Here is a 27,028-nt window from a genome sequence, read left to right on the forward strand (position 1 = left end):
CCGCCGAAATATCAATCACATATTATCCTATGGGATTTATATTTTAAGGCGGACGGGATATCCGTCACCGTTGCGACGAAGGATCCCATCCGCTGAGATTGATACGCCAAGTCGGTCAAGTTACTGCGACCGGTCTCCGCAGTGGCAACGAGAAACTCCCGATTCACACGGGACGTTTCAGTTTGATTAAGAGCCGTTTTTTTGTCGGCACGCCATTGCTACCGCTGGAATCGTTATTCTATCCTGGACCTCATTGAGTCAGCCACCGCTTACGTGCACTAATTGATGTTTACAGTCAGCATCAGCCCTACGGATTAATTCATGATTTCACAACGAAGACTCGTCTTCAATATTTAGACCTGGAATCTGCCTACCTATTTGAAAGAGCACAGAATTCCATTTAAGTAACCAATGTCCTGATGATGACCTAAAGTCATAAAGGTTGAAACGCCGTCGACCCTGCAACGCCAATTGCGGCTTTTCCTTTCCTTTTTTGTTTGGTCAATTTGTGAATAATAAATGTAATTTTTGTAGATATATGTAAATAGTGTATTTTGACCAATTGTATGTTAATTGTTTATCTTATGCCGCCTCACGTTGTCACATAATCACTTGTGTCACAGCGCCGTTTATTCACCTTCACTTTGCCAGTACACTCTTGGTTATTCTTGGTTACTGTAATTTATTTATTTTTCCAATGTGCTCCTTACATGCAAAATAATAATTTTGTATTATTCCTTGGTCTCCCTTGTCCCTTATTTTCCCTGATGCATTGTGATTAATTCACCTGTAATTTGTCCGTCTATAAGATATCCTTGTTGAGACATTGTATTATTGATATTATCACTACCCGGTCTCAATTGGGTTTACGGGTTTACTCCTGTTATATGTTTTTTTGAGATCTAAATCAGGGCCATTATTTTATACACGCAAGTGAGGACTTCAGCAGCACAAATACAAAAGGGAAGAGTGTGAGGGTTTTCAGTGTTTCAAGCCTGCTACACCAATAAACAGACCATTCTTTAGTCTATATGTTGTAATTTAGTACTACAACAGGCTGTGCCATAACGCTGCTGTTTAACCCTGCTTCACAGATACAGAGATGCCATGTGCTCTATGTCAACATGAACACGATTTCCAATCCCTGGGTATCAATTTACAAATCACTGCTCTAAGGTGTCATAGTCTTACTAGTTCAATGGAAACAAATCACAACTACAATAACCTTAATTTCTCACATGGAACAGTGAAATTGGGTCTGCAATGACATGCAGTAAGGTGGCCTCCCTATTATATAGTGCACATACCTTGAAGAACTCATAATAATGAAACTAGGCCAACAATGTTCCTTCATTTAAGCAACTTTGAATCAGCTACCATATTGAAAGATGAGCATATTGGTGATATCACTGATGATGTCATCAATAAATGTATTTGAAGTATCGATGATTTCTTTTTTTTTGTCAACGATTGGGTAATACAAGATACAAACAAATACATCAAAGCAATATCAATGCTACATATAACCAATATCAAAGCATAATATCACAGATAAAGTAAATAATCAAGGAGCGCATAAAAATAAATAGCAAATAAAGAAAGGGGAAAATCAAGCATAAATTAATATCAGACATATAATTATTGGACCTGCCCTCCTATTTACACCTCGATGGAAATCCTGGTATTTCCAGGAATTTATCTAAAGCCAAGACCCCCATATTGCATTACATTTTGCGACTGAGCAGGTGCCTCTTGATTTGGCCAAGGCCTGTTCCATATTGTGCGTCTGTCGAGCAAGAAGCAGCCAGTCCATCACATTTGGGGGCTTTGACAATATCCATTCTCGGGCAATAGTCTTACCTTGCAAAAATACTGTCAAATCGGCTTGCTCCGGCGATGTCTAGTCTGGTTTCTCCCCAACAACATGGATTTATTCAAAATAGAGATACAACTACCCATGTAAATACGGCGGTGACAACTTTCGATGTGGCTAATATAACACCTACCCCATGATTCTATTAGATGCTGAGGAAGCGTTCGACCGAGTGGGGTGGGAGTTTTTATGGGCTGTAATTGATGCTTTTGGGATTGGGAGTCGATTTAAGAAATGGGTACAAGCCCTATATGATAAGCCTAGTGCTAAATTGGCATATTCAGGTTTACTGTCATCTGCATTTCCGGTGGCTTGTGGTACGCATAAGGGGTGCCCTCTATCACCCCTATTATTTACCCTATATATAGAGCCATTTATTTATGCTTTACAAAATAATCCTCAAATTAGTGCTTTTAGCAATGGAACAACCTCCTTAAATGTCATTGCATATGCGGACGACTTGGCAGTATTTTCTACAGACCCAGGACAAGCATTAGGGGAAATAACAGAGGCGGCTGCCGGGTTTGGTCTGATATCAGGGTATAAATTAAATATTAATAAGACTCAAATGTTAAGTAATCATAAACCGCTAGATTTTATGCAGGGGTTTTGCCCAGTCGTTACTTATCTGGGGGTGTGGTTATCAGCGGAAATAGAGAAAATTGTCTCTTTGAATTATGATGAGTTGCTGAAAGGTACAGTAAAATCTTTTAAAAACTGGCATAAGCTACCGATAGGCATTATAGGCCGTATTAATACAATTAAAATTAAAATTCTGCCTAAGTTCTTATAGCTTTTTCGTTCTATCCCACTACGGTTTCCCAATTCTTTCTTCAAACGACTAGAAGGGGCAATTGGCAGCTTCATTTGGGGATACAAGAAATCTAGGCGAGCGATAGAACGATGAAAGCTACCATTTGGTCAAGGAGGCTTAAAGCTACCATATTTTAAGATGTACTTCTGGTCAGACTTCTTTGGCCGCTTCCGAAGTCTGATTAATCCTGCGAGTACCTTATTTCTTCATACATTTATGTGGGGGGAAGAAAGTAGAAAGTTCCTGTATAGAATAATGGATCCTAATTAATTTAAAAGGGTTACATTTAAGACTGCTAGAGACAGCATATTTATTTGGCGGGCGATTTTGCATAAAGGTAATATATCTCCATATCATGATACATTTCTTCTGTATTATAATCCTGCTTTACCTAGCATATTTCACCATGGGGTGGGGAAAACTGGGCCAGATTGGGAGTAGGATGCTTGGGCGGTCTTTTCGATTACAATAGTATTATCTCTTTTGAGAGACTACAGCTCATCTATATGCTGAAGTATGAATTATTTCATATGTGAGACCATGGTCAGTTTATGGTGGGAGTTTGATTAGTATAGCATATCATAACTGATGAGTTGTTTATGTTTTGTAAAGGAACTTAATTTCTCTCTCTCTCTCTGTCTCTCTCTCTATCTATCTTTCTATATATTTATCTATCTATATATATTCATATATAGATATATTAATATATATATTTTATATATATATATATATATATATATATATATATATATATATATATATATATATATATATATATAATATATATATATAGTAGGTAGTTATAGTTAGGACCATGTTTCCACAGGAAAAGTGTTTTTTGACTTGCCTATATCTGTGGCGCTGTTTGACGAATCTTCACAGAAGTTTTTTTCCTAATAAAGTGCACCGGTGAATCTTGTTGCACACAGAAAGTTTTGGGGCGAAAAATGAAGCGGGGACCGAGAAAAATCGAGTTCACAAAAGGGTGCATTTGCAATGTTATTTCCCATACGACCTGTCAACACGTCTACAGCCCGTACCACTGAAAGGAATTACATCGAATTTGGCAGAAATTAAGATTTGGTTATGCAGATCACACTTTCAGTTATTTGGTGTGAATCCATTGATGGGAAATTTAAGAAAATAAAGTTAGTGATATCTGTGGCCGCGATGATTTTGCAAAGATAACAAGCTCAAGCAGGGAAATGCAGAGCTCTGAGTTGCTGCCAACACTTCTGCTTGGAAGTGTTGGCAGCCATCTTGGGACTCGGCTTAAAAAAAATGTAAAAGAAGAAAAAGGTGCAGGGTAGAAATACCCTGACCCCATAAAGTTGGTCCTCGGGTACCAGGGGGACATTGTCAGGTCAAAAGAGCATTTAAAAAAAGAAAACAAATACAGCGAAATTGCCATATCGCTAATTTGCAGGAAAAATAATTTAACAAAAGAAGCGAGGGATCCTGTTCTTCTTTAGTCATCGGCCCCTGGGTGGGCCAAGTCCCATGGACATGTTGATAATAAAGGAGGGGGCGGCGCATGAGCCCCCCTCCTGGGGCTTATTAATGCCCCAGAGAGCTCCACCTCCGCAGGGCTTATTTCTCCTTTAAATTGTGGGGGCCTCTCTGACTCCCCCAGGTCCCTGGGACTACCACCTCCCAGAGGCCACATTCTAAAAATGAATCTAGGGGGCCTTGTAGACTCATCACCTCCCCAAACAAGAGTTTGTATGGGGGTGTTAGTGGGTGTGTGAGTGGTTCTGTGGATGATGTCATCAGTGTTGTAATTTGTGATAATCCTTCAGTGGTCATCAGTGATGTCACTGACCATGCCATGAGTGTTGTAATATGTGACACCATAAGCAGTGCATTGCGGGGGCATAGTTATAGTTAGCTCAGGTAAGTATAACTGCTGCTGAATCTCTATAGTTTGTACGAGTGAAATCTGAGCCTAACAATAACGTCCCTGTAACCTTTGTTTTCTTAGAGTGAATGTATATATATATATTTATACACACACACATACACACACACACACTGAGGTGGCAGAGTCATTCGATTAAGGTGTTTTTTGCTCCTGTAATTGCAGAAATGATGACCGAAGATGACCTGATGGACCACTCTGGATCTGATCTCTTACCGAAGCTGAACACTTCTGATGGCTGCGGGTGCCCAGTGTGTGGAATTCATGACTGGATCAAGTTCGGAAAAACCTGTTACAAATTCTTCCCTCAAAAGCTTACATTCGCCAGGGCAGAGGTGTGTACGGCTATATCTTATTTTAATCTATGTTTAATGAGCACGCATTTGTGGAATAGAAACACAATCAGGTTGATCAGCTAGGCTACTCAGGTTAAAACATTCTGTGAAGGAAGCTGGGAGGAAGTTGGGATCTTGAGACCTGTCCTGAAGATTAGTGATCTTAGATTGGGCTGATGGAAGGTTGTAACAGTCCACTTAACCCACATTTAGGGAACCACTGGTCAAGGGGATGCCTAATGTTCTAACCCTGGAAGACTGTTCTTTATACTCCACCTGCCAGCAGGTAGACTTTAGAAATGCCAGGTCTCTTGAAGGAACTCAGGGCTCATTTATGAAAAGTGTTGCATCGCTATATGAAAACAGCAATGCAACACTTTTCAGGGCGCCCTCCTTGCGACACCATGGATGTGCCGTATTTACTGTACGGTGCTCCATGTAGCAAGGATTGACAGATATGCCAGAAATCCTGAGTAAAACCCACACATTGCTGGAGTTATGTTGTGAGCATGACGTAACTCCAGCAATCCATGGGGGAGGCATATACCTATTGCACTGCATCACCCTTATGGCAGCTGTGAGGCAGGCATAAGGTTTTGGCGTAGTGGTGACAAGAAGAGGCACAGTGAAATCTGATACATTTCACTGCGCCACTTCTACGAGTTTTTTTTTACGCGGGAATGCCCGCCCTGCAAACATTATACCTGGTGCAGGTATAATGTAGTGCAGGAGTTTACAATGTGGCGCATCTGTCTCTCACAGAAGAACTGAGCAACTCTTCGGGCTGTAGCGCTACCTTCCACTGCTCCGCTTTCGCAAGAGTCAGCTCTAACTCAGAGAGGACAGTATTCTTGTCATCCACCAAGGCCTCTTCGTTAAGGGCTGTGGACCTTTCTCTTGAGCAGCTCTCCTCTGTGAAGTTGTTTCAGAGCAGGAGGAATCAACTTATATTTAGAAGGATCCAATCCATTCAAGAGTTTCAGTGATTTTACGTAGACCGTGGTTACTAGTAAATCTGGCATGAATCCACGCCTCCTGGTTCTAGGGTCTAAGCCTTTCTTGAAAATAGCCATTGGTATGATAGCGCTCAGATTTTGAATTCACCACCAAATAATTGAATTTTTGGTTGTGTGTGCTGACGGCACTTTTTATGCCTCTGAAGTTCCTTCTCTAAACTAGCAGAGTACATTGCTGTGTTTAATTTGGAAAACACAGAGTAGAGTCTCTTCCCTTTTTTTCCTGCTGGACCAGATTTAGAAGTTGGTCATTAATTGTGACATTTCTCTTCTTGCCTTCCAACTGGTGTGACATGAACCCTGTTGCTAAAATAAATGGGAGGGCGACATCCAGCTCTGGCTCTTCAGGAACTAAGGGGCCGATTACGATAGCGGGCGGACAAAGTCGTGGCGCCATAGGTGCGGCGTCCCGCAAAACAAATTAGGATGCGCCCGCCACACTGGGAGGCGCATCCTGTATGTTTACATTGTGGCGGGTGTGTAAAAATACATGTTTCACATTTGCATGTACAACGTGGCAGGCACCGTGCGGTGCCTGCCACCTTGTACATGCAAATGTAGGGGGGTACCACGTGCAGCACCCCACCCCCTGGGGGCCCACAACGGGACCCGAAGGCATTTTCCGCCTGGCTTTTTGCGGGGGAAACTCCGCCGCAAAAGACAGGCATCTAAATACCCACGGCGGTGCCCGCACGGCACCGCCTCCATTGACCCCCTGTACCTGGTCCCGCAAGGCGGGCGGTACAGGCCCGCCTTGCGGCACCACGGCGGACGGTCTTTCCGTCCGCCGCAGTACCTTTTCCCTTCCCACCACCATCCTAATATGGCGGTGGGAATTTTAAGGGTGATGGCGGTGAATCCGCGACCGGCGGGCCTCACCGCCGGCACGGCGGTCGCGGATTCACCACCATCGTAATCGGCCCCTAAGGTCCCACCAAGCATTAGCTGTTCAGTGATAAGCACCCCTTCCAATGTCATATAGTTGCATCGTTGATAGGTAAGCGGCAGGACTCCCTACAGAATTTCAACATAATTGGCTGATCAGAAGGATGAAGTTATACCGAAGACAATCTTGAAGCTCTGCCAGCTTTCAAAAGTTTCCTGATTGCCCCCGCTGCAGTGCTTTCTTTATTCCGTGCTGTTTTACCTTAGAGGCAGAGTTCCCAGACTCTTCATCAAATAAATTAACTTCCAAACACAGGGGGATTCACCTTTTTGGACCATCTCTCAGCTTGACACTTTCTATCGTGAAGAGCAGCCTTCTTCCAGAACTTTCCAAAATGTATCAGTTCAATATATCATTCTATCGTGGCCAGGGGCAGATAATTATCGTATCATGCTTCTGAAAATCAATCAATCAGGGAATTGTGAAGCGCGCTACTCACCTGTGAGGGTCTCAAGGCGCTGTATGGGGCTAACTTTATATTTCAATAAAGTACCAATTGAAATTATTAGGAGCAGATCCTAAGATAGTACCTGCTGTATCCTGGTAGACCCGTTTATCGCCTTGACTGAAAGCCAATGCAGTTGGGGCAGAAACATGTCAACCAGTTTAGGATGACGAAGGAGTTTTCACAATTTACTGCATACCCATCACCTAAATGTTATAAGTGATCTACAACATTAATAAAATGTAAACGGTAGCATATACAATTTTAGTAATTATGAGACCAAGATATTATGCACACATCCCATGCTGGAAGAAAATACATCTAAGAGCTCTTAATGAATCAGCCAAGCAACTTGTGTGCTAGCAAGGACCAACATCTGTGATGAAGCATGCCACTTGGAGTGGGTGAAGGGTCCACGTCCTTTTTAAATAATATCTGGTCTGAAAATTGCATTGTTGTACAGTCTACAATGCAATAATATGTATTTACATAGGAACAGTATAGCCATCAGAATTGATGTACTCTGGGTGAAAAAAACTGGAATGTTCCCTTAATAAACCTCCCTCTCCCCCATTCTGTCTTGTTAATCAGTAGCTTCATGCCAACCTGTTTATGCTATGGACATATGCAAGGCAGCAACCTGGGTTTGTCTTAAGTCTGTCTTCAGTCTGTCCTAAGTTTGTATTAAGTTTATCTTAAGACTGTCTTAAGTCTGTCTTAAGTCAAACTTAAGACAAAATTCTAACTTTACTACTACTAAATGCCTTCTGTGAATATCAAAAGTAGTAAGTTTAGGATTTTGTCTTAAGTTAGTTCTGTGAATCGGGCCCTTGGCTCATCGGCTGTTGAGTTTCCATTATTAACTCCAACGGAGTGACGTTATTGGAGGCGACAATTAGAACACTATTTGTGTCAGAAGATATTCTGAAAATGATATTCTTGTACTGCAACTTAATGATACAAGCAAATATATCAGTTTTGAATCCTAACAAGATAGGATGCCCATCACGGTTCCTATGCCAGTTAAGAGTTCAGCAAACCTTTTTGTGATGCCATGCATATGGTGCCAAGGCGCTAGCTTTCAAGTATTCCAGAGTACTTCAAAAAGTGCCAGCTTGTCAGGGGTAATCACTGATGCTCAGCAAGGTCAAAGAAGGTCAGGAAGCAGTTCACTATTTCAGGGGTGTCATAAAGGTGCCAGATCCATTGTTCACGGGGCATGTAAATTACCATTGAGGCTCAAGAATAGGAGTTATTGACTAGGGGGCAGGGGGACTGACCCAGTAAAAAACACCAATTGTCATTAAGAAACCATCTCGTCGGGGGCGTGTAATCAATGTTCTACTGTCGTAGCAAAATCAACCTTGTACTGGTGTGTAGAGGAAGCTGTCAAGCCAGAGTACCTATTGCAAAGGTATATATAGTAACTGTCAAGCCAGAGTACCTATTGCAAAGGTATATATAGTAACTGTCATGCCAGAGTACATATTGCAAAGGTATATATAGTAACTGTCAAGCCAGAGTACCTATTGCAAAGGTATATATAGTAACTGTCATTCCAGAGGACATATTGCAAAGGTGTGTGTATATAGTAACTGTCATGCCAGAGTACATATTGCAAAGGTATATATAGTAACTGTCATTCCAGAGGACATATTGCAAAGGTGTGTGTATATAGTAACTGTCATGCCAGAGTACATATTGCAAAGGTATATATAGTAAATGTCATGCCAGAGTATATATTACAACGGTATATATATATATAGTAACACTGTCATGCCAGAGTAAATATTACAAAGGTATGTGTAATAACACTGCCATGCCCGAGTACATATTGCACAGGTATATATAGTAAATGTCATGCCAGAGTACATATTGCAATGGTATATATAGTAACTCTGTCATGGCTGAGTACACATTGCAAAGGTATATATAGTAAATGTCATGCAAGAGTACATATTGCACAGGTATATATAGTAAATGTCATGCCAGACTACATAGTGCAACGGTATATATAGTAACTGTCATGCCAGAGTACATATTGCACAGGTATATATAGTAACTGTCATGCCAGAGTACATATTGCACAGGTATATATAGTAAATGTCATGCCAGAGTACATAGTGCAACGGTATATATAGTAACTCTGTCATGCCTGAGTACACATTGCAAAAGTATATATAGTAAATGTCATGCAAGAGTACATATTGCACAGGTATATATAGTAACTGTCATGCCAGAGTACATATTTGCACAGGTATATATAGTAACTGTCATGCCAGAGTACATATTGCACAGGTATATATAGTAACTGTCATGCCAGAGTACATATTGCACAGGTATATATAGTAACTATCATGCCAGAGTACATATTTGCACAGGTATATATAGTAACTGTCATGCCAGAGTACATATTGCACAGGTATATATAGTAACTGTCATGCCAGAGTACATATTGCACAGGTATATATAGTAACTGTCATGCCAGAGTACATATTGCACAGGTATATATAGTAAATGTCATGCCAGAGTACATAGAGCAACGGTATATATAGTAACTCTGTCATGCCTGAGTACACATTGCAAAAGTATATATAGTAAATGTCATGCAAGAGTACATATTGCACAGGTATATATAGTAACTGTCATGCCAGAGTACATATTTGCACAGGTATATATAGTAACTGTCATGCCAGAGTACATATTGCAAAGGTATTGTAGTAACACTGTCATGCCAGAGTACATATTGCAAAGGTATATATAGTAAATGTCATGCCAGAGTATATATTACAACGGTATATATATATATAGTAACACTGTCATGCCAGAGTAAATATTACAAAGGTATGTGTAATAACACTGCCATGCCCGAGTACATATTGCACAGGTATATATAGTAACTGTCATGCCAGAGTACATATTGCACAGGTATATATAGTAACTGTCATGCCAGAGTACATATTGCACAGGTATATATAGTAACTGTCATGCCAGAGTACATATTGCACAGGTATATATAGTAACTGTCATGCCAGAGTACATATTGCACAGGTATATAGAGTAACTGTCATGCCAGAGTACATATTGCAAAGGTATATATAGTAAATGTCATGCCAGAGTATATATTACAACGGTATATATATATATATATATAGTAACACTGTCATGCCAGAGTAAATATTACAAAGGTATGTGTAATAACACTGCCATGCCCGAGTACATTTTGCACAGGTATATATAGTAACTGTCATGCCAGAGTACATATTGCACAGGTATATATAGTAACTGTCATGCCAGAGTACATATTGCACAGGTATATATAGTAACTGTCATGCCAGAGTACATATTGCACAGGTATTAAGAGTAACTCTGTCACAGCATAAACCAATTTGCCCCAGTGTTAAAACCACCATTGCAATGAATGCTTCCTCATTGCTTTGGTTCATACAGCATCATTGAGAGTAATGCCAAAATGCCCATTACCCAGAAATGAACAGCAACAGTGTAATGTGAATAATGTAAATTCTCTGTTAATTAGGAAGAACTCTTTTCAATAGACGCACACTTCCCAACCTCCTACCCACCCCAGATATCTTTGCGCTCTTCCCAACCTCCTACCCACCCCAGATATCTTCGCGCTCTTCCCAACCTCCTACCCACCCCAGATATCTTGCTTGGCAGGGGGCGGGCAATGGCAGTCACCTACGGTTAGGATGGGACCTTAGAGTCTTGCAGGGTTGACTTGTAGTCACATTTGGTTTCATGGCGAGGGCGAGGCCGCCAACCTCGCCCTCGCCACCGTCCCATGGATCCGCAGAACCACCGCCGGAGGAAGATAATTCTCCTACCTGGCGGCCAAGATATGGAACTCCCTCCCCGCCCACCTATGACTGACCCACCTCACTTTCAGGAAACACCTCAAGACCTGGCTCTTCGAGCAGTAGCGGCACTCCCCCCTCCTCCCCCAGCGCCCTGAGACCCCTACGGGTGAGTAGCGCGCTCTACAAATGTTCTTGATTGATTGATTGATGAATATAGAACCCAAGCCTGCAGCCCAGTGAGGAAGCGCCAGAATAGCCAATTCGCACAGGCACTTGTCCCAACAGGAGCCCCTCAACAGCCTGGTTACCCCTGATGGCCATCTTTCTGATTCTTGTCTTCATGAAACAAAGTAGGGGACTCTGAGATGTATCCATGAGATGTTGGAAATGCATAAATCATATTATGTTTGCTTCTACTGATCTTCTTTCTTTCTCCCACTCTTCCTCTCTGCTCTCACTTTACTTGAACCCACGTTGATGCAGATGTTCTGCAGGCACAGGATCCGTGGTGGGCGCCTGGCCTCCGTACACTCCAGAAGTCAAAATAATCAACTAAATGGCTTGTTCCAGGCTCAACCCCAACTTGTCTGGTTAGGGGGGCTCTATCTCCAGCAGGTATGTTTCTCAGAGCGATGCAGTGCATTGAGCTGACATTGATGGGAATGGAAGGGACAGGTGATTTTCACACCAATGGGAGGGAACAGTTGTCCACTCATGCTAGAACCATATTAGAAACTTTTTTTTGCCATTGATCAAACATAAACGAAAAGAGTGATTTTCATCAATATTACGAACTTTAAGTCTTGAGAACAGAAATCTGAGCTGAAAAGTGTGGTACCACTTTGGCCTTCTTTTTAAGGTCATCTTACTGAAGAGTACGAAAGGTGTTTTTAATTTTTAAGAATTTTGTAGGAAACCACTTTTGCTCCTACACAACGCTTGCGAACCTGGCCACGCTCTGCCCCAGCCCTAGCGGACCTCCACCGTCCTCGCCCCCCACGTCTCACAAGTACAACCCTCTCAAAGGATGGGTGAATAGCTACTCCTCACAACTCTTCAAGTACATGTGGCTTAGTAGTGGCACCACAATTGCACAACATGCAGCTGACCCATACAATTTCCATGCCTCATAGTTTCACTGTGATCACACCCGACAAGTACCCCATACAATAAACTCGCTATGCAACACCTTCAGACTTTCATAGCTTCCTTATGACTTTCCACTTATAGATTTTCCTCTAACTACTCAAAACATCTCCATTCATACCCGCTCTAACTCAGAAAACAAGTTTCAATTTTCACAGGAATCTGAGCTGCAAGACACGACCTTGGACCAAGGTAACATCTGACCAGAACTGAGGAACTGAAGCCAAGTGGATGCAGCGAAAGACAGGAGGGCAAAAGGCTTTATGAAGCCACACAAAGTCACCTTGCGTGGGTTTGAGTGGGCTCAAATCATGAAGAAGCCGACGCAGCGCAAATCGCTGCATCGCCTTACTCTGCGCTCGGGAGGTGTTCCATGGTTGCTGCGGTGGATTTTCCCATGCAACAACAATGGAATTTGACGCTGGCCAAGATTTATAAAGTGATGTAAACCTGGGGATTATATATACAAAACGGTATCCCAACTGGTATGATTTTAGGACAGTTAGTGGGGACATGAATACAACATTGTCCATGAAGGAGCAAGGAGTCTCAATATGATTACACATGTGCTCAAGGCATCATTTTACTCAACATGTTTAAAAGGGGGGGGGGTAAATAAAATTACAGTTAATATCAGCACTGCAATTTTCAATTTGAGAATAAACAACCCAAAGTTGTACAAGGTGCATGAGTGAACAAGGTGAAAAACACTGCGGCGACACAAGTGACAGAGTGATCAGCGTGAACGGCGCGAAGTGCTGGTGCATAAATATACAGTGAGGTAAAAACACAGAGTGGCTTGTAAATGATTTCTAGAAGATTATTTTTCAATTGTCATTCTTGGTGATAGCCACTGTGTTGAGGGCGCCTAGGATCTTGCTGATAAGTCGACGGCGTTTCGATCCGTGCAATTTCGGATCATCATCAGGACTGGGAGGGTTGAGCGCAGTGCATGAGTAATGGTTGAAGGCCCAAGATGCAGGGGTCAATCAGGTGGGTCTGTTCAAATGGGTAGGCAGAATAGCGGGGGCCAGGACGGTCACCCGGGTGCTGGTAACTAAGGAGCCGATCGTATCAATATACGTGCTCCTTTGGTCATGGATCCAATCGAGCGTAGTATCGGCGAAGGGGGGCTACCGGCGTCGGGTAGTCCGGGGAAGAAGTCGACCGATCCGGGCGTGATCGGGGGGACGGGGGGAATTAATCTGCTTAGTTCTGGAAGGAATCAGCATTTCGTCTACTTCATTCGTGAGATTGTCTTCTGGGGAAGCATCAAATCCATGTGCCTCCTGAGGTGAGGCGTGAGGAGAAATATGTTAATTTCCCTTGTTTTTCTTCTTTCTGAGAGGAAGAGCCCTGTAGTATTGTTTTCGTGCAGGAAGGTGCTCTGTCCTGCACAAAAACAACCTTGCCTGCAATAGAGGTATCGGTGCAAGGGGTCTATGTTGCCGCTAGGCTGCCAAAACGGCACCAGTGAAGCCAGAAAGGACATGAATTCATGCTTAAATATGGATCATTCCTGCCCTTTCATTTTGGAGTAGGCCAGCACTGCAAGGTGCCTTGCTGTGCTGCCCTGCTTCAAAATGCTGTAAATGAGGCCCTTGGTGTGAAAACACTATGTTAAAGGAAGCTCTGTCAGAGACAGGGAGGGGCAGGAGGATGGCATTGTAGAACAGAGCAAAAAGGAGCACTGCCAGAGAAATGCAGGCTGCAAGCTGGTGATCTTTGAAAGTGATGATGCAGCAACGTAGCGAGCTAGCAATGCCCACTTTCTCAAGGGTACGGTACATTTTTCATATAAATTTACAAAAAGACGACAGGCTCTGAAAGGACACTAATCATTTTTTGAAACAATTATATTTATGTAATTATTTTAATTTCAGTACAGTTTTGATTCTCTTAAAATTGGTAAAAAAGTCATAGGTGGATTATATATATATATATATATATATATATATATATATATATATATATATATTCACTGAAAAAACCATAGGTTTCACACCAGTTATAGTTAGGAATTAGCATTAAAAAACCTATTAAATTCACTCAAAAAAACATAGGTTTCACACCAGTTATAGTTAGCTGAAAGTTTTACTCGCATAAAACCATTGAAATTCCCACGTTATAGTTAGTTGGACTCACTATAACTTGCGCGTGCAATGCACTGCTGATGACGTCACATATTACATCACTCATGACATGGTCAGTGACATCACTCATGACATCACTGATGACACCATCCTTGTGACAGAGTGACAGACCTCCTTTCACTGTAATGTAACCTTTGAAACACATATTCAAAAATAGAAACTAAAATTTTCAAAAAAATGGACATACCCATACCAGTTACAACAACCAATTCAGTAATTCCACCATCTATATACACATACACTCATTCACCAACAGTTGTATGTAGTCACTCATACATATACTCACTCATCATATATAGTGATACACCTATATATCCTGTTACACAACGACAGTGTTCCAAAAGTTACTCGCACACATACTCACACATGCAAATAAACAATTGAACATCCATTTATTTGCATATACAGCTATACACACACTACCACCTTACGTCTAAGAAAACATACACATATTTACTCTGTTAAACAATCATTTATAGAAAAACATAGTTATTTAAACAGGAACTCTTACAATCCCTCACTCTCACATTTACTCACTTATATACATCAATATTCACATATACTAGATTAAAACATATGTAGTTACTGATAAAGACACTAGTGAGACAGTCATTCACTCACTCACACACACATATACACACTTATCCACCCATACAGTCCTGCACATATGCTGTCTTCAAAAGACATACAAAGAGAGAGTCAGTCATTCATGCATCTATGTGCTAAGTAATACCCCGACCAAACCATACAAACACTCATACTGATACTAAGGAAAACATCTAATAACCCATATACATACACATGTAGCCACTCACCAACCCATGCAGCCACTTACACACAAAGTGAAACACTAATCCATATATTTAAATATTTAAACATTACTCACTAATATATGTATTCACTAAGATATTCAATAACATATACATATATAACACATATTTATTTTTCAGAAAGACACACATTCACTGGATGGTGTCATCAGTGATGTCATGAGTGATGTCACTGACCATGTCATGAGTGATGTAATATGTGACGTCATCAGCAGTGCATTGCACGCGCAAGTTATAGTGAGTCCAACTAACTATAACGTGGGAATTTTAATGGTTTTATGCGAGTAAAACTTTCAGCTAACTATAACTGGTGTGAAACCTATGGTTTTTTCAGTGAATTTAATAGTTTTTTTTTAATGCTAATTCCTAACTATAACTGGTGTGAAACCTATGGTTTTTTCAGTGAATTTCAATGGTTTTTTAATAGCAAATCTTTATAGGTATAAAAAGTGAAAAAATGTAAAACGAATTTTATATTGTATAAATATGTTAATTTTTAAAAAAATGTATTTTATTTTTCACTTCGGGGCGCTCCCGGGGCACGTACCGGTGAACGCACGGGTAAGCGCAATGTTACGGCGCGCCCCGGGGCGCGTACCGGTAAGCGTCCCGATAGCGCTATTGCCGCGAACGAAAACAACATCGTGACGTATCGCGTAGCCGTCACGCCTTGCATCATAAGACACGTATCACGTAGCCGCGAGATGCATCTTATGACGCACCGCGTAAGCGCACCCGGAAGCGCATACGATCGCGCAACGTAAGCGCCCCGACGCGCTTATGCTACGCGCCCCGGGACGCGCCCCAAGGCGCGTAGCGTAAGCGCGTCAAGCCATGTGACTTTAAAATAACACTTTTCATTGGTTCAGAACTTTTTTTTTCAAAATTTTGAGAAAACCACCCATTTCTCTCACTATTGCTTTGTACTTGGAGAGAGCAAGAGCTGTTCTGTGTATTGTCTTCTTTTCCTAATTGCTGCAAGGGAGTCATCCAGCAGTGATTCAGAAGGTTTTTTGCCTGAGGACCCTCCTCACCAGAAAAAAAAGAACCACTTCATCTGGAAATTTTATGACATCCCTGAAGGACAAAAAAAAGTTAATGCTGCAAAAGTAACCTGCAAAATATGTGGCAGTATTTTATCGAGAGGCAATCCTCTAAAAAAATATAGCTTTGGAAATGCCAATTTAATTAGACATGTCAAGAGAAAACACCAAAACAACTTTGCCAGGGAGAGTGTCAGGGAGCTGGCATGGAATTTACCAACAGATGGCGGCAGCACCTCCACTGGTGGAGCAACACCTTCGGGACCACCACGTGGAAGAATGGTCCCTAACATACAGCCGGTGTTTGCAGGCATTACATTTCTGTGCGTGGAGTGTGAGGAACTGCTCTGTTATGGGGAGCAGAGCGTTGAACTCATTGCTATAAAGAGACAGGAACACCACTGCCCTCCCCGTCCCTAAATTTTCACATTTTTTTGCTCCTGTTGAGCAGTTTTGGAATCCCTGTTTTTGTTTTTCCCCTGAAAAAAATCCAAAAAATATATAAAATCATTTTAAAAAGTATAAAAAAATATAAAACAACAAAAACAAAAAAAAGTTATTTTCAGAACTACCTCCAATTTATAAAAAAATGCTATTTAAAAAAAAAAAGTCTGTCGTTCTTTTATCTTCATGGTACGCTCCCTGTTACGCTCCCCGGTGCGCGTACCAGGCGCTCCCCCCGCGAAAATCGAAAAAAATATATATTTTTTTTACCCGAGGGACCCTTTTATGGCCCCCACATCAAACCTAGGGGGTCAGGGGGGGTCTACCCTGCCCCCTTTTGATTATTTCCCCTTTTGTTTTTACCACCTCTTGTGTCTCGATCCTACCGAGACACAAGATGGCGACCGCTGCGGACTATTTTGAATGTTTACAGACACCCGAGAACCAATCAGCTTGCCGTGCGCAAGTCGCGTCGCGTGCCCGGAGCGCTCCCCGGTACGCGTACCGGGGCGCGGCTCTAGATATATAAATTTTTTTGAACCTAAATTACTCAAAATCCTCTGGAGCACATATCTTGAGACATAGCAAAGGCACATCGGGCTACCAGTCCCTACAATTTTGCCAAGTTTGGTGAAAATCCATTCAGCTGTTCGAGCTAAAAGTGTGACAGACCGCCCTATGGAAATTAACATGGGGAAAACATGTTTTGGGACCCCCCTTTTATCTCGGCCCCCGCTTGACGAATCCCCCCCAAACTTTCAGGGAAGGAGCGGAGAGCCGCGAGGCAAAGTTGCTGAAAAATTCAGGCTGATTCCTCAACCGGCGCCAAAGTTATTCCAAATAGAATGTTGCGATTTCCCTATGGAAATCAATCCTAACTATAACTACCTACTGGCGACCGCCAGTAGGTAATATATATATATATATATATAAAATCCACCTATGACTTTTTTACCAATATATTGTACCCACTAGGGGTCGCCACTGAGTAGTTATAGTTAGGACCACATTTCCATAGGAAAAGCATATACCTTTGGTGCCATTTGATGAATCTTCATGAAACTTTCCAAAAACAGTCTCATCCATGTCAGCTCCTTCCTGGAACATTTTGGGGTGATCCGTGAAGTGGGAGCTGAGAAAAGTGGGGTCTCATATCCTCGTATATTTTCCATAGGATGATTGGCCACAGCTACACCCAAAACAGTAAAACGGAATTACGCCACATATTGAGGAAAGCAAGATCTTTGTCGAGTAAATGTGCTTTTTGTGTGTAATTCTGCTCACAAGCTTTAGAGATACTGAGGTGCAATATATATGGAGGATCTGCAGAGTCAACATATCTTAAGATCTGATTGGCTGTCACCACATCAACAAAGATGTGGCGACAGCCATTTAGGATTCAGTGCCGCAGTCCCAGTCCTGCAAAACAGTTTAGACATTCATTCAAGGGGACAGGGAAGGGACTGAAAAAACAAAATTTTAAGGTACATTATATTTAGATAAAAATGTCAGCCAAAACATACATTTTAAGCTAACAAAACCTTTGTAATTCACCAATTGTAATTATCGCAAGTAACTATAACTTGTGCCATTAAGTAATTATAATTGGGCCCCTGCCATGCACTGTGTTGTTATCAGTGTTCTTGTCAAAGTTGTCATTTGGGATATCATTAAGGATGTTATCAAGAATATGTCATGAGTGATTTAATATGTGAGTGAGGATAAAATGTAAAACCCATGGCACTAACATGGGTTCTGGGAGCAAGTAACCCTAACATGGAACAGTGGTTCCTCAAGCCACAGTAGTGGTGAGGATACTCGCTCGCAAGGAACCCGGGATCCTTAAGACTGTGGTTAACAACAAATTTAAACCAGCTTCTGTGTGAAGCAAGGTTCAAAGGCTGCCAAGTGCAGGGCTCTCCACCGCTCCCTCTGTGCACTGCCTTTGGTAATGGGTGTCTACAAAGCGTGGGGTGCGGGCCTGGCTGCAGGTGAGGCTTTTGCCCAGCCGAGCACGGCCCAATGGTGTGCATAGAGGGGCATCCGCGGAGGGTTGGACACAAGGCCTGACCACAAGCCAGGCCTTGTGCTTTTCCTTCACTACACACGGCTGAAGGCGGTGCATAGCGGGGACAGATCCTCACAGATGGCCCAGCAGGTTCTGAGCCCCACCACTGCTGTACACAGGCATAGGGGTTAGGGCATCCATAAAATATGTTGATTTAAAAAAAAGTACTGAAATTTGCTGAAAAAAACAAAGGATAAAGTGCAGTTGTAGTTAGGTTTGGTAATAAGATGTCCATGTACCTTTGGATATGTGGAGGTGTGCCAATGTTAAACGGCTGTTTTGCAGCACTATTGACAAATTCTATATAAAGTGGACGTTTATAAGTGGGTGTTTTTTTCCAGAACTTCCCTGAAGAATTGAGGCTCTGCAGATTGTTGAAAAATGTAGAAGGTAGGCATGATCCACTGGGGTTCTAAGAATATCTCTATAGTTGTATGTTGCAAACCATTGTGCTCATTCCAGAAATATGTGCAGTGTGTTTTGCTGAACTCTGGAAGGGTGTCCATAGGGCCTTGCTGATGTGCCTTATCAAAGGTTAGGCATGCCTGTCAACCATTTGACTCAAAATTGAGGACCTTATGACGTCTTTAAGAGGGTGATCCAGTTAAGGTATATAGAGAGCCAACACTTTTTTAGAAGGTTTAAAAAGTGGGTGCCCCATGAAATTCACTAAACTATAACTTATGAATGATATTGTTTTTTTCATTTTTCTAACATACGGTCATATCTCATTTCAACACCTACCTGCAATGTTACTTTATCCTTTGGTCTATTTTAAATTTAATAAAGTGTAAAAGGTCAAGAAAATTATAGTAATCCAAAAAATGATTTGAGACACAACAAAGGTTGACAAAGGGGTACACTGTCCCCCACGATCACCATGAATTTAGGGGACTTCATCCCCCATTGAGCCCTGCACCAGAAGGTGCACCTACTGACTGGTGCCTGAAGTAGGTAGGGTCTTGCATAGCGCTCTAAGCGCTCTCAGCAATCCTGCTGCATGGAACTCATGCTGGCCACATCCGGGCAAAGTCCAAGCCTAGGGCATACCCGTCTGTGCCCGTCAGCGACTGGAAGAGGCGGAGCAGATCCATTCCCCCCAGTTCTCTGAATACTGAAACCAAGTACAAGCCTACCCCGAGGAGAAGGTCCTGAAAATCCAGTCAGTATCCTACAAATGTGACAATAAATGAGGAAAAGAAATGCCACTGAGCTTATTAGGGGACCTGGAAAGAAATTAAAACAAGCAAAAACACATGCTTCAGAGAACTGTACTTGGCTGATATTAGCTATCTAATTGGAGAGATCGAGGATCTGTTAGCTCAGGGTAAAGCGCGAGTGGAGGGGAAGGGCGCCAAGTCTAAAATAAACTATTTTCTGAAAAGTGAAGAAAGTAAGACTGGCGTTAGCACCACTGACCTGACTCAGGGGTTTGCAGCTTCAAATGCCCCTGAATGCATCAGCTTAACACTCCCCTCTGAAACCCAGTTAACTTTTACCAATGGAAAATTACCTGTCAGAGCCTTCAGATAAACAACCAGCCCTCACTCCCAACATCTTATGATCAAACCGTTATGCCCCATTGATCGTCTTGTTTTCTGAACAAACTACACAAACTACCCTACCTACATCATCTGCAATCTAAAAGCATGCCAGCCAACAATCTGGGAGTTATGAAACCGCTTATCGGTACATTAAAGAATGACATAGCTGATATGATGGCCACCATGAAGTTGACAAATTAAAATGGGTAAACACCCAAAATATCGAATTTTAAATATCGACTGTCCAGAATATCAAATCAAAAATATAGAGAGGCCAGAATATTGAATTCCCAAAATATAGTTGCGTAGAATATCGAATTTGAGGTAAGAAAGATTCTTTTCCATAATATCGAATTTAGAAATATCGTTTTCCAGAATATCGAAAAAAAATGTAGTGTTATATATGCTAGTATATGTGTGTTAAAATTATATATTATTTTTGTAATGTATGATTGAATTTTTTTTAAGTTATTAATTTTATGTTAGATATATTTTTGCGTATTTTACTTCAGTAGCGGGTTGTGGGTTTATAGGGGAATAGGGTGGGAAGTAATTTAATTATAATATATTTTTTATATTTATTTAGAATTAATTATTTATACGTAAATTAATGTTTGTGTAATTTAATTCTGTAGGTTGTGGGTTTACAGGGGAATAGGGTGGGAAATAATTTAATTGAAATTAATATTTTTTTATTATTTAATACTTTAAAATGTAATAATTTATATTGTTATTTAAGTTAATTAATACATTTTTAATTAAATGTTAATTGATTAATAACACGTAATAATTAATTTTAATTGTGTTAGTTGTGTTACAAATATTATTAATTAGTAATTAATTAGATATTAATTATTAATAATGAATATGTTAATATATTAATTGTGTACATTTTTTTGGGAGCAGGTCTGAGATTTGATGGGGGAGTAGGCTGCGCAGTAATTTACTTTTAAATCACATTTTTTTATATAATATTTATTAAGTTATTTTATAGTGTTAATTGTGTGAATTATTTTAGATATGATGGTTATTATTTGTATTATTAATTGTCATTAGCTAATTAATTAATTGTTAAATAACTATGTTAATTGATTAATATTTTACAATATTGGAGGTGACGTTTATAGAGGAAAATGGCGGGAGGTAAATAAATTTTTATAAATGAATTAATTGTTAATTAACTTTAATTATATTGCAGGAGTAGGTATACTAAGTTATTCCCCTATGCTGTCCAACACTTTCCCTACTGTTCCACTCACTGGAGTGGGGAATAGCCATTTTTACCCATCTGCTGTCCAACACTTTCCCTACTGTCCCTCAAAACCCTACTCTTTCCCTGAGCCATTTTCTCCACTCTTTCCCTGAGCCATTTTCTCCACTCCCGACTATCTCCCCCTGGTGAGTAAAAGGTTCAGCGCTGGGATACCCTTTGGGTGACTACGCGCTTTAAAAATCCTTAAATAAATAAATAAATACTGTTCCACTCACTGGAGTGGGAATAATAATTTTTACCCACCTGCTATCCAACACTTTCCCTACTGTTCCACTTACTGGAGTGGGAAGAGTAATTTTTACACTCCCGCTATCCAATACTTTCCCTACTGTTCCACTCTCTGGAGTAGGAATAGTAATTTTTATCCACCCGCTATCTAACACTTTCCCTACTGTCCCACTCACTGGAGTGGAAATAGTAGTTTTTATCCACCCGCTATCCAACACTTTCCCTATTGTTCCACTCGCTGGTGTGGGAATAGTAATTTTTACCCACCCGCTATCTAACACTTTCCCTACTTTTCCACTCACTGGAGTGGGAATAGTAATTTTTACACTCCCGCTAGCCAACACTTTCCCTGCTGTTCCACTCGCTGGAGTAGGAATAGTCATTTTTACTCTCCCGCTATCCAACACTTTCCCTACTGTTCCACTCGCTGGAGCCGGAATATTAATTTGTACCCACCCGATATCCAACACTTTCCTTACTGTTCCACTCGCTGGAGTCGGAATAGTAAATTGTACCCACCCACTATCTAACAAATTCCCTACTTTAGCAGTTGTTGGGGTGTAAATACTAATTGGATTCCCTTAGCTAAGCAACGTTTTTAATTTTGTTATATTTAATGTAGTGTAAGTTATTAATTAACATAAAAAAGTATTTTAATTATTATATATTTTTTTATAGTTATATAATAGCTTTATTTATATATTTATATGTAAATATATTTTAATAATGTTTAAATATTTTATAATTAAGATTAATAATTATTTTATAATATTATTAAGTAAATATATATCTATTACAAAATATTTAATATGTTTTATTAATATTACATTTATTATTTTTACATTTTAAGCTTTTTTACATTATTTTAACTGTTTTATTTAATTGTGTTTATTATTTAATTACTTTTATATTATTTTTAATACATTTTAAAAAATCGATATTTTAGTTAACTATATTCTAAACATCAATATTTTGTCCTCGATATTTTAGTACTTACCTGTTTGTATATAGGGACTCGCTATTCTGCCCCTCGATATTTTGCCATCGATATTCTGAACAGTCGATATTCTGTCCCTCGATATTTAGTCACTGATCCATTAAAATGTACTAGAGCTCCCCAAGACAAAGGCAGACCTCCTGAAAGAACTTAAAACCCACATATCAGGGCCTTGTGCATTGCTATATCGCTGCCATGGCCGTGGACAAACCCCCATTTCACAGGTCTGATAAGAAAGGGGCACAGCCTTACTTTCATCCATCTCATGTACCCCAAGCCAGGACCGTACCTGAACATTCCGCAAGTATTGACCAACAAAGCGGGGGGTAGGGTTAAATACCCCACACCTCAGATTACATTTAGAGCACCTAGAGGGTACGTGCCCAACTAAGGGACCTATTACACCTTGCCCCACACCTGTGAGCTTTCTAACCAAACAATTGCGGTCAATAACTCTTTTTGTCTCCCAACTCGAACATAAATCAGGAATCCGAAAAATGTTCCCAGGCTATTACAAAAAGGCCTTCTACTCTAAGTAGGCAGCGTAATCACTCCTTAGTATACATGTCAAAAGTTCTCATACCCCATCTACTCCTACTTTTTTCTCTTCCCTGCTGACACCCAGACTACAACTCCTTAGGAAAGGGACTTTAGTGTGGTGTTCAGCTCCAGCTCCCTAACTGTGCCTTTGGTCTCCACTCCTGGTACTTACACCGGCTTTCAGGTAACTTGACCCATTTGCTTCTAGCACACAAGGAATATATTACCTGTCTGTAATCACTAACATGAACTTACTTAAATTACATTAAATCTAGCTTGATGTAAAATATCTCCCTGCAACTCCCTCAACATCCCAAAAACATTAATCATGTTGCTTGTAAAGACAATATCGAGAATTGCAAAAAAACCTCATGGTTGGTCTCCCACAGTACTCATTCTTCCCTTTGACCTTTTAACCTCATGCTCTGACAATTCCTTGCAATTAGTCCAATCTTTCCAAGATGGGGCCTCACCCAATATACTCCAGGTCAGTATCTCCAGTCTGCTAATCTGCCCCTCCTCTCCATCCTGAAAACCAGCCTGTGCTTTGTGTGAATTCCAGTCTTTAAGCCTCTTAGGATATCTCCACTGGAAATCTCTCCCCATTTACCTAAGGCACACCTCCTTCTTCCCTTTATTAAAAGAAGCCCCCAAAGATCTCCTCCCTCTGCTGGTGAAGCAGCAGCCCTGATAAAACAGGATCCCCACTCACATGCCCAGCAGGCACCCTTCCAAATGACTTCTAGTTTAATCAAAATATGGAACGTACACAACAGTCGCGGCCCGTGGAGGGAGTTGCGGTGGGGCAGAAAGGCGGGGCGGGAGAGGGGCAGGGTGGGGGGTGCTAAAAACCGGAATATGGATAATTGGAGGTAAGTAAACAATTTAATTAATAAAACCAATTTCGAGGCGCGGGATGCATCGCATTTTGCATTTTGGCGATGTCTCCAAATGTCTTATACCAATGCAAGGGCTTGGTGTCAAGATGTTGTGCTGGATTAAATGGTTGCTGCTAACAGGTCAACATTTTGAATTTCGACACAGCACACCGTTAGATCCAGCTACGGTCGGTAAATTTACCATTCAGCATAGGAACAGTAAACTGAGTACTGTAAACTGAGTACTGTTAAATTGGTTAATAGTGATATCTTTGATTTACAGCATTTAGATATAACTGACCGAAGTGTGGATTTAAGACCTTTATGAAAAACAGTATTCACTTGCCACACACACCAGGTTTCAGGCTCTAAACTAATGTAAAACCTGTCCCCACATCTCCTACAACGCGTTTATCAGGTTACTGTAATGGCAATCTTTACTTTTGTAACAGCCTCCTGGTTGATCTCCCACAATTCTCATTAGAAACAATTCCCTGCCTAATAAATACAAATAAAATATAAAATACATCTCATGAGTGATGTTAGGGAGTTATGTTCTTTTTCTTTACATCTTTCCCCGTCACCTGATCTCTCTCTAACTCTGCTTTAAACTACATTTCTCTCTCTCTCCAGGACAAAATTTTTATTTGGTCAGATGGGTCTGAATTCAACTACCAGAACTGGGGAAAAGGACAGCCAGATTTCTACGGCAAATATGAACATTGTGTTCAAATGCATGGTAAGAAAGAATACCCACCGCCATTTCCCATCATTTAACATGTTTTATAATATCATATGAGTGAATGAGTGAGAGAATTTAAAGACTGTATCCACTAGGATGAAATCCATCAGCACACCTAAGTATCAGACGGCATTCACCTTAAGATCAGCTCGAAAATACCATTTGACAATAATATTTTGGTCAAAATACTGTGACTACAAAAACTGCATGAATTAAAATATCAAAGACAGTTTTTTTGTGTTTTTACTGTTTTATGATATATTGAAGCTTAAAATGTTTTACTTTAATATATTTTTAATATGTTGTTTAATTGTATTTTATTATGTTTTTATTTTACGGCAACAATTATGCTCAAGTGCGATGGGGCAGGAAGGGGGAACTGATGGACTGTATTAGTATCAAGAAGGGGAATCCGTCAGGGATGTGTTCTAGCCCCTATCTTTTTTTACACTATATATTAACAGGCAATTGATATACTACATAACTGCACTGCCAGCACCCCCCTATAAATTGGCCAGCCAGCGAATTCCTGCTCTGCGGTTCGCATAAATTATGTTATTAATCACAAAAACTCCAATGGGATTACAGAATTTAATAGATAGGTTCTCTATCACCTTTGAACCGTTTGGCTTGGAAATAATGCCACTAAAACAAAATGTATGGCTTTTATTCCACATAGATCCTTTAAAGGGAAGGTAAATTAGTGAACCACTGATTTGGAGCAAGTCAAGTATTTTGTATATCTGGGTGTGCGGCTTGTGAACGCACTGTCATGGACACCCTAAATATTGAAAAGCCTAATGACATTGCTCCACACAGGGTCGGCTGTCGTGAAGATTTTTTGGATTGGAGTCTGCCCTACACCCAAGCATGCACTTCCCCCAATGTTTGTTATGGAGTAAGAACAGTAAATTTGACCCCATGCAATATATGCACTGTCATCAACAATTGGTGATCCAGAGGTAGAATAGTAAATCTGCCCGCACCAAATGTATGCATTTTCCATCATGTTTCTTAGACTTGTGTTAGAATAGCAAACCCCCCTCCCACCAATGTGTGCACTTTCCTTAACATTTGTTCGACTGGCTCCACTTCATTTAGGCACTTTCCACAGTACAGTGTTTGTTAAACTAGAGTTGGAATACTATATCTGGCCCCCACAAAGTATGCAGCTGTTGAACTGTAATTAGAAGAATATGTCTCTTTACATTGCGATTTTACTCCGCGATGCATTCACAACGCGGTTGTTACAACGACTGCGTTGTCACAACACACTGCCATTACAATGCAAGTCGTTAGGAATAGTAGGAATACTAGTATGATTAGTATGATTTACTATTCCAACTACAGTGTGTGCAACACTAGGGAAAGTGTTGGGATAGTAAATCATACTATTCCTTATCGCAGAGCGCCATCTAGCGCAAGTCGTTGAAACAACTTGCTTAGGAATGGCACTGCGTTGTAACAATGCAGTCATTGTAACGGCTGCATTGTACTTGCACGCAGCGCAAAACCCGCGATGTAAACATTGTCTCCCTTTTGTCAGATCTGTTGAGGATACTAATGTAAACACATATTCACTTTTTAGTTATATGATTTCTTTTATTTATTTTTATTTTGTTTTTGTTATTAGTTTCTATTTTTTGTTGAGTGTTTTAGGGGCTCATTAGTATGGCAGGCGGACTTTGTCCGCCCCCAATACCAGTGAGGTATGGGACCACCCGCAAAGGGTGCGGCGGTCCCGCACATCCCATTAGGATGAGCCCGCCACACTGGCGGGCGCATCCCGTATTTCTGACATTGCAGCGCGCGCGCCGCAATGCCAAAAATGCATGCTGGGCTTTTCAATGCACAAGATGACAGACACCGTGCGGTGTGAAGCTGGTGAAGTATTGGCTCTAGTATGCAAAGCTCTGTTACTTCATTGCTTTGTTGCTGTGCATTTTATGAAAGTCTGGACTTTGAATTTCAGTC

General features: G+C 40.8%; 1 protein-coding gene across 1 annotated transcript in view; it reads left to right on the top strand.

The window, feature by feature from the left end:
* The window catches only part of LOC144752201 (C-type lectin-like), a 615,868-nt gene that overhangs the window by 585,569 nt on the left and 3,271 nt on the right, over positions 1-27,028 (top strand). The window contains exons 5-7 of the mRNA XM_078640149.1: positions 4,771-4,940; positions 11,652-11,783; positions 24,946-25,051. Of these exons, the coding sequence (XP_078496275.1) occupies positions 4,771-4,940; positions 11,652-11,783; positions 24,946-25,051 (408 nt within the window). The remainder of the gene's footprint in view (positions 1-4,770; positions 4,941-11,651; positions 11,784-24,945; positions 25,052-27,028) is intronic.

This window comes from Lissotriton helveticus, chromosome 4_2 (genome assembly GCF_964261635.1).
Source record: "Lissotriton helveticus chromosome 4_2, aLisHel1.1, whole genome shotgun sequence".
Classification (NCBI taxonomy): domain Eukaryota; kingdom Metazoa; phylum Chordata; class Amphibia; order Caudata; family Salamandridae; genus Lissotriton; species Lissotriton helveticus.